The sequence below is a fragment of the Apus apus genome, chromosome 4 (assembly GCF_020740795.1).
Source record: "Apus apus isolate bApuApu2 chromosome 4, bApuApu2.pri.cur, whole genome shotgun sequence".
NCBI lineage: Eukaryota > Metazoa > Chordata > Aves > Apodiformes > Apodidae > Apus > Apus apus.
In genome coordinates, this window is record NC_067285.1 from 108,079,654 (window position 1) to 108,091,845 (window position 12,192).

General features: G+C 36.7%; 1 protein-coding gene across 4 annotated transcripts in view; it reads right to left on the reverse strand.

The window, feature by feature from the left end:
• Positions 1–254: 254 nt before the first annotated feature.
• The window catches only part of MAEA (macrophage erythroblast attacher, E3 ubiquitin ligase), a 51,850-nt gene continuing 39,912 nt past the window's right edge, over positions 255–12,192 (reverse strand). For all 4 annotated transcript variants that reach the window (XM_051618242.1, XM_051618243.1, XM_051618241.1 and 1 more), the window contains 5 exons: positions 11,088–11,164; positions 5,021–5,129; positions 2,642–2,775; positions 1,948–2,143; positions 255–1,461 (listed from right to left, as the gene is read on the reverse strand). In XM_051618242.1, the coding sequence (XP_051474202.1) occupies positions 1,366–1,461; positions 1,948–2,143; positions 2,642–2,775; positions 5,021–5,129; positions 11,088–11,164 (612 nt within the window). In that variant the 3' untranslated portion in view covers positions 255–1,365. The remainder of the gene's footprint in view (positions 1,462–1,947; positions 2,144–2,641; positions 2,776–5,020; positions 5,130–11,087; positions 11,165–12,192) is intronic.

The window sequence follows — 12,192 nt, forward strand, 5'->3', positions numbered from 1 at the left end:
TGAAGACTACTGTTCAAATATGAGAAGTTTAAACCAGTGCTCTGAAGAACAACATTTACATTTGCAGTGTGGGGTTTGTTTGGTTGTTTTTGTTTTTTTTTTTTAAATCATGCGGAACACACAAACACCACTTAAAAGTTGCATTCCTTTGAAGTGACCCTTAGAAAAGACTTGGTTTTTTTTTTACATTTAAACACAAAGCAGCTTTCTAATTTTATATAATCAAGAAATGGAAAACAATTTTTATTAACATGTTTTACATTTACAATCTTTTATTAGCTAATCAACATCAACATGCAAAAATAAGCGCTAAATACAAACCTCTACAATATGGTTTTGTTTAAACTACAATGGTTTAATTCTTTTGAAAAGTCGTAAGGATGTGTTCTGTAGTTGTTAAAATTGAACTATTAGTTTCAGTAATGAATGCTATTCAGACCCTAAAATTATGTAATCATCCTGCAAGGCATCTTCAGAAACTTTGCCCAACACTTAATACCAGCTCATTTTCATGTGAGTACATTCTCAAAGCAAGAAATAAGGCAGTAGCACTAACGATTTCATATTGAACCCTATGCACATAACTAAGAACTTTAGAAGGACTTTAACACTATGGTAGACTGGAAAAAGAACATTTAAACAAGCATTGGAGTTTGCCTGAAATGTTCTCAGTTCCTCTTGATACTTATGCAACCTCCTTAAAATATCTGGGGTTGGAAAAAGACTTCATACTCCTTCAAACCAGTCCCAACTGATCCTCCAGAGAAGCCAGTCTTGTGTCAAAGACACCAGTATCTTCCCATGGAAATAAGTTACATAATTCATGTTCAGGATTACTTCACGAGAGGATCATGAAGAAGGCAAAGAGGAGCTTAAAGGAGAACATATGGGTAGTACTGGAATCTTGGATAACAAAAGGGTCTTGGACAATTGTGAAGAAGAGGGAAGAAAAATGGATTGAATTTCAAATCTGTTGTAACTTCTCCCCCAGTGCAAGTGTCCATCTTTAAAGAAAGTCATCCTTTAGCAGATGAAAGTACTTTTGAGAAGAGTCCAATTTTGACCTTATGTTACAAAACCTTAACAATCAAAATTGTGTTTTTATTCAAGTACAAACTTAAGTCATAATTCCTCTTTTTTTTTTTTCCTTTTCTTTTTTCTTCCTCCCCCCCCTCCCCCTTAAAGAGTGTTTATTGTTGCTCATTGATCTTTGGTCGCAAGAAACAAGAATGCCACCGACAGGTCTGATCCCCAAGGTGGCAGGTTTTGCTTCTTTGCCACACATTAAGGCCCTCCCCTGGACAGGGTATGCCAATATACACTGTGTCAAAATTCCAGCGGCACTTCATCACGTGTTTTATGGACCTACATGATGTAGACTTTCTCAGCTTGTGAGAAGTTGAAGACTTCTTTGGTTCTTGGGCAAATTACTTTGTCATCTTGACGAATAGAAAGCAGAGACTGAAAAAGAATGAAATCAAAAGATCATATTCACAATATAACTCCAAGCATTATTTAACTGTTTAGTAAATACACCTTTTTAAAAAAAAAAATAAAAACAATTTTATAGTCTGAGGGTCAAAATATGTTTGTCCAGCAAAGTTACATATTCTACATTATCACTCTCTAGAAGGAATGATTTCCAGTGCCATTTGATTTCATGTTAATTCATATATTCAGACTTTAGCTTCTATAATGACCAATTTAATCACATGCAGTCCTTTAAAAAATTGCTGCAATAAGTTATTTTTTTTCTGTTCATATAGAAGATACTCCTACATTCTGACTGAATTTATAACCCTTCTCTGGCAGGGGGGTTGGACTGGATGATCTTTTGAGGTCCCTTCCAACCCCTAAGATTCTGTGATAAGCTCTTATTTTGATACAGAAAGTTATTATAACCCCTGCTATTTTAGACTTCAGTAACTCATTGATCACAACACTTACATTGTATCCATAGACATATCCATTTGGTAACATCATAGGAGGATTATTTTCGTTCATTACATCCCCCGAAATCTTGCAGACTAGTCGGGAGTTGGCACAATGTGCCATGGGCAGAGGCTGAGCCAGCTTGTTCAGGGATTTGCTACACACAGGGCAGTCTGGGTTTTTTGAGCTCCCATCCTCTTTATAACACTGTCTGTTTAACAGCAAGTTAAGGAACAACCACCACAGAATGCAACAACTATTTAAGAGCAATCATTGGATAAAAGATAGTAAACTGTGCAAATACAGAGTGTCCCCAGGACCATTTAATCCGAGTTTAACCTGTATGTGTAAGAACCAAGTGCTTGCTTTGTTTCAAGAAACAAGAGTGAGGAACAAAATGTCTGACAACTATAGGTAGAATGTCTGATGCAGAACACTTCAGTAGCACCATTCTTTCTCTAACACACCATAGCACGTAGCAAACCCAACTAAGTTTCAAAAGATGCAGGATATATTTGAATATTCCCATGAAAACAGACAGGGTGAAAATAAGACACATGGAAAGACAGCCTAGTATGCAAACACAATGTAGATTTAAAAAATACTCACCTGTCACTTCTCCTCTTTGAGCTTTCTGAAAAACATCCATAGAACAAAAAAGCCACAACGTTTTTTTACGCTCAACAGTAGTATGTGCATTAAAGGATACGGTGTTTTTATAGCTGAAAGGCCTGCCTGGAGTGTTATAGTAAAAACAGAATTGTTTCCCAGCTGATGTAGTCTGTAGTTATCATATCTAAACTGTTGGATCAGCATTCTCCATCGAGCAGGGTCCAAGAGATCCTGTTAAAAAGCAACACAACTGTAAGTTGTTTTCAATCTAATTGTCCTGGGGGCAAAAGCCTGAGAGTGGTAAATTGTGCAAAACTCACTAGACTGAATCTGTCACAAACCAAAAGTGTATGTGCTGATGCAGTGTGAATATACTTGCTTAGAAAGTACCTTTTAACAATTTTTACTATAGATATTATTTAAATAAAGTTTTACTTAAAAAAGCTGTCATAAAAATATTCTGTCTCCCTCCATCATCCACCAAGTGTTCTAATTAAGGTATGTAAATCCTGCCAAGGCTGTTGCTTTCATTTAATTTTCTAGAATGATGCCCTACTTACGAGCTGCATAACACTGCTATTGTGGAACATTTGTTCTAAATCCTCTGAACCATTAACATTGAAAAGTCAGAAGGGTTTTTTTACCTCAAGTCAGGCTAATTCTGCTGTTATCTCTTTGTAATAGATAATGTTTACGGAATTTTTTAGAAAGGTTTTAATTTGAAGAGCTGGCAAAACCCCGCATTAGAGAAAGCTTAGCTAAGCTGTGCATTTAAGGACAAAAATCTTCACTATATTGTAATGCTGTGGGTTACCTAAATAAATAAATAATGGAACAGTAGTTAAAAGTAGGATTTTTTTTCATGGAAGCAAGAACGAAACCCCACAAGTCAAGGATATATTGAAGCCTAAAAGTAACGCTGTGAGAGAATAATATAAAAAATGAAAACACTTTGAAAAATATAATTATGTTGGATATAAAGACAAAGATCTGATCCTTTCTTCTTCTAGCACCCCTTGTCCTTCGTAACCTGCATTTTGGTCATAAGAAGGGACAATATTTATTTATCTTAGAAATAAGTACATATTATCAACCGTGCATCCAAGCTGTTGAGGCAAGTAGGAGAAACAATAATATATTTAATAAAAATCAGTTTATTAGAGATAACACAATCCAACAAACTTCCTCACAGCATTACCATTTTACTTAAAGCCATTTTAAAAAGCCATTTATGCACAGAACTCCTGATCAACATGTTAAAAGTCATCTCCAAACAAGCATGCACTCTGTGATTCTGTTTATCTTAATAATTACTGGAGGACTCATAACATCCATAAATCATAATGTTGCAAGTCACATCCATAAAAAAGTAGTAGAGAATTTGTTCCAACTGTATGGTTATACATGAAATGATACTAGCTTTTCTTTCTTGCTCTCTTTTATTGAAACATTCTGTTCAGACTAGCCCTTAAAACAAAACACAGTTTTTTTTATGACCTGTCTATTTCTTTCTAGCTATTAAACCAAAGATAAGCTCTTACATCCAGTCCACTAACACATCGATCATTTATGCTCATAACTCCCATCAAATATAGAATCTAAAATACCAGGATCCTTCTAGGACACCAAGATTAGCAAAGAAATTCACATTATTTCTGTGGGTTGTTGGTTTGGGGTTTTTTTGTGTTTGTATGTTAAACCATTGATTTCATCATTGATTGTTTAAAAAACATGTTTTCACTGGCATTGCTTGGTATTTCACAGGATTCTTGTCTTGCTTTGCCAGCTCAACTCTCATCTACCTTCTGCCTCCAATGCCAAGATAAAAAAAGTGAAGATAATTAGTACGTGACCACAGGACGAACTCAAACTGCAGAAACAGCACCTACCTGTGGATTTTGCTTTATTCCAATTTTAGACGTAGATATTACCACTAATATCTACATTAGTTAGTATAATTCAAATAAATCAACAGTTACTTTTAAGCATCAAACCCACTACTTTCAGATCATTCAAATAATCTTTTTCTTCATCCCAGCCACCACAAGAACAGTCATGTGAGAAGCATAATTAAGAACTGCTGCTGGTATATTAAAGTTACAGACTAACATGTGGAGCAAACCTTCCCCCCTCCCCATGTTTTCCTTTGTACTTGCCCATCTTCTGTCTCTAGCTGTTTATTTGCACATCATGCTTCCAGTTGCACAGATTAGTGTTGGGTTTGTGGTAAGCCCAGCTCAGTGAGAATTTGTAACAATTAAGATCCAACTGCTACAATTAAAATACTACCTGGATTACTCTACAGGCAAGGACTGATTATTAAAATTAAGGACTATTATAAAGGTGGATTTTAGAAAGGAAGATTAGAACAACATTTGATCTTCAGATTATCAATGCATTTACCTCTTAAGGACAAAGAACTTCAACATGTACTTCATTTTTCTGCTGTACCACTGAATTTCAAACATAATATTACCTTATAGGGGGAGATATGAGTGTCTGAAGGAAAGGCCAACATTCCCATCACTTGCCGAACCTCATCCAGCTGGCTGCCCTCAGCCTGACTGAAATGCTTTCTTGCATGTCTGAAATACAGAATTTACACCTTTTATTATATACCCTTGTTTCGAAATCAAGTAAATTTACATAATCAGATATGATTTCAGAAAAAACCTCTAGATTCTGCTCTCAATAGGTGAACTCCAACAGGTGATGCATTTAAAGGGCTTGAAAAAAAAATACATCCTCCAAATGTGAATGCAAGAATGACTTTAAGAATTAGCAATTGCACACTGTAATTTCTTAGAAACCAGAACTTCTTAATGCAGCATGAAATCCTACCTAATCTACATCTAGAATGACATACCCATGATTATCAGAAGTGTCTCTGCTTATGCAAGCTTGAGGTATCACACTGACTCCTTTGGCATACACTTGCAAGTGAGAGAAATGTAGTCTGATAATTAGCTATTCCAAACCTACCCAAAGGTAGGAATATAAGAATATTTAACTGCTTAAAAACCCTGCATGAAAGCCTCCCCTGTCTCATCTGGCCAAGATCATCAATTTTCAAGTTGGAGTTTAAGTGTGCAGGAAAACCCTCCAGCCTTTAAACTGCATTTCTGCTAAAAGCTTCAATGCTCAGTGGTGAACAGATGTCACACATCAGTAGACTGAGTATGGAATCAGCAGTCTAGTTAATTTCTGGCATTCCATAAGTGTAGAAAAGCCTTCTCGATGCTGTATTTTCTCCAGTTTGTATTATGGGGAAGATACCAAGTCTCTGAAATACTCTGGGTGTTGGCTCTTCCTAAATTTTAAAGAGCTTTGTTAAAAATCTATATAAAGTTACAATTTACTTTTAGGAATATACAGTATTTTCCAATTACCCATTTCATGGGCTGAAGTAAAAAAAAACAACCTAGGTAAGTTATACTTTTTTTTTCCCCCCATGTTTGTGTTGTATTAACTAAACGTAGGTCATCAGTACCATGAGAACAATCTCTTTGGCAGTAAGGTGGTTTTTTAATTCCAATTTTGTGCTGCACTAACTACAGTTAGGTCATCAATACCATGAGAACAGTCTCTTTAGCACTGTATCAGTACTCCTACTTCCTCTCCCACCCAAACCAGGAAGCAATGGAAGTTATGCAGGACAGACTGTTTCCACTCAACTTCCTATTTTGGGTGAGGAATTCAGGAATGTAAATATTGTTCCTCAGGTGATTACTGTTATGAGAGCAGAAGTGCAAAACTCATGGCCTGAGAGAAGAGACCAGGCAGCCTGCAAATACTGGAAGAAAGCTAAAATAAGTGTCAGTGTGGAGCTACAAAGTGATAGCTATTTAAAAGAAATCTTCAGGCAAAACATTCAGACCTACCAATTAAGCTAAATTACTATGTGTGCATGCATGAGGGAAAAAAAATATCTGAAAACTCATCACTGCGCACTTGTGTTGTGTGATGTTAAGCCAGAAGTGGTACTTCAGTTTTGTACAAGCCTCATTAATATTGTGGTCCTGCTCCCCATCAAGCCTTGCCAATTTGCACTTTCAGACCGACAGCATTTCAGCAACACATCCCCTCACTTACAGGAAGACCCTGAGCTGCAACAGGCAAACACTGGCCACACTACCTGTATGCATTCAAGAAAAGCTAGAATTAAAACTTGGCTTTGTGTCTGTTTGATATATAACCACTAAGTTCAAAGGAGTGCTCAGAAATCCAACACTTTTGTCATTCGCAGAGTACTGAGCACACTGGGATGTGGTGGCCATTTTGGGTTCAGCCAGAAAGAACTGGGTTTTCTAAAGTGACCTTCTGTTAGTCTTCCACCTCCTGACTTTCCCTTCCAAATGTGTCCCTTAAGAAAATACGAAGTTTTCCCACAAAGCCTGCCATGCTACTTTCTGACCCTCAGCCTCCAAGTCCCAACACAGAGAAATTTAAACAAAGGAAGATATCCTTCAAAAGAGAAGCAAGTTCATAAATTCCTAGCACTCTGAACTCTTTTTTAGATTGGGAAGCAAGAAATAGCACTATGTGAGTACTCATCAATGCACAACATTTAAATAACACCTTATTTGCCCTCATGACATTATTTACCCCTTCCCTTTTCTTTGAGGTGTTTCCTTCTCTTTGTGCAAATGCTGGTGGAATATGACCTGTACAATGCTTACTTAGGATGTTTTTACCATTATTAGTGCACATCAGTCAGTATAGCTGGAGCAGGGGGTCAAGTTTTTGGGTTTTTTTGGTTGTTATTTTTTTTAGATGAGGACCAGTGGACCATCACTGAAACCACTAACCAAATTCTTGTGACAGATCCAAGTAATAGGTAAAGTTTTGGTTTTCAAAGCCCAGAACGATTGTGTTAACTCTGTGGGGACAAAGTCCATTGTCTTTTGTTTGAAACAGCTGTTCCTCCACCCCGTGCAGGAACAGCAGAGATTGTACTTGGCAAATCCAAGAATGAAAGGATATTTATGAAGATTTGAAAGTTTACAGTTTACTGTCTATTAAGGGTACATTAAGTTGTTACAGAAATTGTATAAGCTATATAGTGTGTAAGTGTGCATCTACATAGGCCTGAATGTAAGAATAAACATATTTATCAGGAAGTAGCAATAGCTGAACATGAATAAACATACGGTGTTACCAAGAAAGGACTTGGTCTTTCTCATCATGTCTTTCTGACTGATGCCCAAATGCCTTTCTCTCTCTCATCATGACTGCCTGCAAAATTTATACTCGAAGTGCGCAAAGTTTTATTATTTGTATATGCCAGTTCAACCCCACCTCTCACCCTGTAATAAAAATAAAGGAAAAAACTGAGTTCATTCAGGAGGGAAATTTACTATAATGAACAGACTGCAGCCACTTTCTCCTAACTCTACACATCATCATTTTCATTTACTCTTTTTGTCCTTTATATCCAAATGCATGGAGTGTCTTTCAAGCTTTTGGTCAAGAACTCTGTGTACCTCTAGCAGTCCTTAAAAGCAAAGTAGCAGAAAGCTGTTAGATTTCCCAGAACAAAATTATAGTAAGACTCTCAAAAGTGTGAAGTTAGTGTCATCAGTCATTCGTTATCACTGTAATAGGTATGAGCTTTAAAAAAATCCACAACAAACCTAAAGGAACTGTGGGATTTAAAGGCTAATCCTACCAGGCAAAAAACTGATGTACTTGAGCTTAAGAGACTTACTCTTCATATTCAAGAAATACTTTTTGTACATTGTTGAAACTTGAACTTCCAAGACTACTCTGATAAACTACACTTAGAAGAAGGTCCATTTATACTCATATTCTGAAAAGTGTCAGAAAATCAAATACTTTTTAGAAAGTGACAAAAAAAAAATCAAACGCTTACTAAACAAGATGCATATATTTAAAGCTCATATAAATTTTAACCTAAAAGCAACATGTCACTTCAGAGGTTCTCAGCAGGCAATAAGCAAAGCTTTCAAACTTATTTAAACACCAGCTGCGTTTCAACAAAATGTCAGTTCTCAGAGTTCCACTCATACAGGAAACTACTTGGTAAACAGCCTCTTTCTCTGCTTTTTAATGGATGCCTGACCTATTTATTGCACCACGGACACAATACTGAAAGAATCCTGCTGCAGGCACTCAGCAGAAGCAAGCTAATAAAAACACAAGTTGCAACAGTTTGCTAGAAGTAATGAGTAATGCTACACCTTCCCAAAATATATTCCCTTATTCGTTATTTTTTTTTTTTTGAAGCAAAGCTGAATGAAATGGTAAAAACTAGTATTTTTAAGCCACATTATTTCAGGAAAGCATTGAGATGTTGAAATCCAAATGTGGAAAATTAAAACTGACCCTATTAAAAAGGAATTATATAGAAAAGATACAGAAGCTCCTTTTCATTTTACAAGTTACAAAGTTACAGCAGCATTGTTATAACTGACTAGTTTTAATTGCCAAGTATAAAATATATGTCAACCCTGAATTTGAATAGGTATATGGAATATCCACAGCTTCACCCCTAGCAACATTCAATATGGATGCTTAGGTGCAATGTAGATAGAAGCTGTAAGTTTTAAACCTCAGAGGCTGTAACAATACAAATTATTCTGCACCAAGACTGCTGGGTCCTCTTGAGCATTGACAACTTGCATATTTGACCAGTTCTGATTTGGAAAATATCCAGCAAAAACAATAAAATACAGAATAACCTTGTCTACTTTGTCCCAATTCTCAGCCTGTCTTCTTATTAGAGGGCTCTATGCCTGCCCTCTGGTTTCCAAGCTACATAAGGAAACTGCAGCTCAAAGAAAATAGTTTCTAGAGCATGGACTACTACTCATTGTTAAGATGCATGACTGCACATTTGGCAAAGAAGCAAACTTAAAAGAGAATAAAGCTAAAGGCACAAAAGCACAGTGTTCATTGGATATAAACAGCACCACGGACTTCAGAAGACAGATAATGTGGTTGAGTCATCTTTTTCATAAGTACCTGACAATTCCTTAGGATTTGAGAACTCTTACCAAAAAGTTCTCATATCTAAAAGTGCACTATCAAAAACTGTACATATCTAAATGTTAGCACATGGGGGTTTTTTTGTGTGTTGTGTTTTTTTTTTTTTTTTTTAATTAACATTAAAATGAGCTGAAGTTTATCAGATGGCACAGCTGCACTGGCTGTGACCAAAACCACAGTGATTCAGGTGCAAGTAGGACAAAGCAGGAATTACATGAGTCAGCTCAAAGCAAATAACACATTTGAGTAAAATTAGAAATAACAATTGGAAATAACCTTAAAGCTTAGTGTAAATAATTTTGGGGGTTAATATTAGACTGGTGTCTCCACGTACTTGAGCTACCTTTTCCTTTACTCTTGTTTTTAAACAACTAAGCCTTTCTCACCCACATTATTCAAGAAGAGTTGTGGTTTGCCCTGAAGAATTTCTACATCTAAAACTTGAGGGTACACTAGGATGCTTTCAGTCTGTGCTTATGTTATAATAACTTTGTATGTTTTCTATAGCTCTGTGCTCCTCTGACCAAAAAGCAGCTTAGCCACAAATAGAAGCCTGCTGCTGGTTTCAGTTTCTGGAGTACCTAGTATGGTTTTAAAGGCAGCAAGACTTGAAACTTCCTCAACATAGAACTTGTCAGAACTGTTAAGCAGCAACAGTGTTACCCCCCGAATGTACCAGCAAAGCTTCAAGTCTGGCCAAAAACCTCTTCTTGGGCTTAAATATTCCTACTAAACAGAACCTGCTAGCAGTTCCTTTCTCCCGTGTCCATGTGTAAGGTCCAGTAGCTCTGCTACCTGTGTCATACTTGGTGGTGCTGGCAAGAACACTGCTTACCAGAATTATCAACACATTTTTTAGTCCCAGTATCAGAATTCCACTCATTTCAGCAGAACTGGTTTCCTGTGTTATCTTGGAACACTAGTCCAACACCTTAAATCAGGACCACTAATGTAAAAGCACGCATGCTTCATGTGCTGGTAAGCATTGCCAGAAAGGCTGTCTTGTGGTTGAAGTCAACCAGTGTCTGACCCTAGTTCTGTTACTGACTCACATCATAGAATCATTAAGGTTGGAAGGGACCTTAAAGATCATCAAGTTCCAACCTCCGTTAATTTCATTAACAATTTAGGATTTTTTGTCATTAAAACTGCAATGAGTTCCTCTGAGAAGCTAGCTGTACCTCTTGACAATTAGGTAAGGGGTAATGAACTGATTTAGTTCATTACATCCTATGTCACCAGAAAATACAATTGTTTTGTAAACACAGATTAAATTTTCTAAACCTTGATTTTTCAAGAATAAGAAGATGCAGAGTCTCAGTGACAAAGTAAAAGGTTTTTTTTAAATGGTGCATCTGTGGAATGACACCTTGCTTTTAAAAAAAAAATCAATTCCAGCTTAAATTCAAAGACTGTTCACAACACTAGCAAGATCCTTTACAGCAGTGGCGCTTCTGGGTGCTGCAATAGTAGTCACATATTTCTAATGAAGCACAATACCACCTTGTTATTTGGTAAGCATCCTAATTTCATACCTCACAGCATCCAGTCTCTTGTTCTGTCGAATGAGTTCAATGAACTCCTGAATCCTTAGGCTGAACTCCAGACAGCTCTGAGATGAAAGACAAGACAGAGTCTTAGATGGTGCCAAAACTGCACTGAACAGTATGGTGAGTACTATGTATGCACAACAAAAAATGAAGTGTTAATAACATGCAACCTTGTTTGCTTGCTTTTAGGCATTCATGCAAAACGAGTTCAATTGCCAACTTTTATGGAGAAGCCATCAGCACAGAATTCCCTAAAAGCAAACAAAAGCCTCCTCCTCCTCTTGCCTCCTTCAAAACTTCAGGGATGATTTTTTTGTTTCCTAATGATTAAAAGCATCATTACCCAAGATGCAAGGGAGAGTACCAGGTGGTCTCTTTGTACTTGCTTGTAATTTAAAGTAGTAAATTCAGCCCAAGTTTGGGACTTTGTGATAACACAGACAAGAGAGGTCTACCCAGAAGACTGTAAGGAAGAGACAAGTCTTTGAATTTTGAAAGTCTCCAAAATTAACAAAAAAAGCACGGAGTTTAAATTGCTGTAATCCCCTCCCTCCTTTTCTTCAAACTTCTATCCCACTCCTTGTCAAACATCTAAAAGCCATGCTGGAAACAAGTCTCAAACAAGAAAACCAAGTGGCATTTACCTGTTTTTGAAAAAAAGGTAAATTTTGAAGCCTAATGAAGTTGACAGTGTCCCTTTAAATCAAATTCCATCACCAGTTCACAAAATCTATAACAAAACTTTGAGCATGTGGAATTAAAAAGATTCTCCCCCCATAAAAGAACAAGTCACCCTGCTTCTTTACAGGGACACAGTCAACTCTTTTATTACCTCAACAAAATTTATTACCTTATTACAACAAAACCCCAAAGTCCTCTGAATTTTGAAAATAACTGTATTCCTTGAGTTATCCTTCTCCGTTTGGCAAATGTTTAGGGTTTTTTTCTTCCCCCATGCTCCTAATGAATAGTTGCTTTTTGTTTATTGTCCATCAGCACAGTGATATCAAAATTCCTCAGTGACTTCCATAGGAATTTAAGCAACTCCGAATTTGTATCAGTTAACTGCCCAGGGTGACTAATGCACACT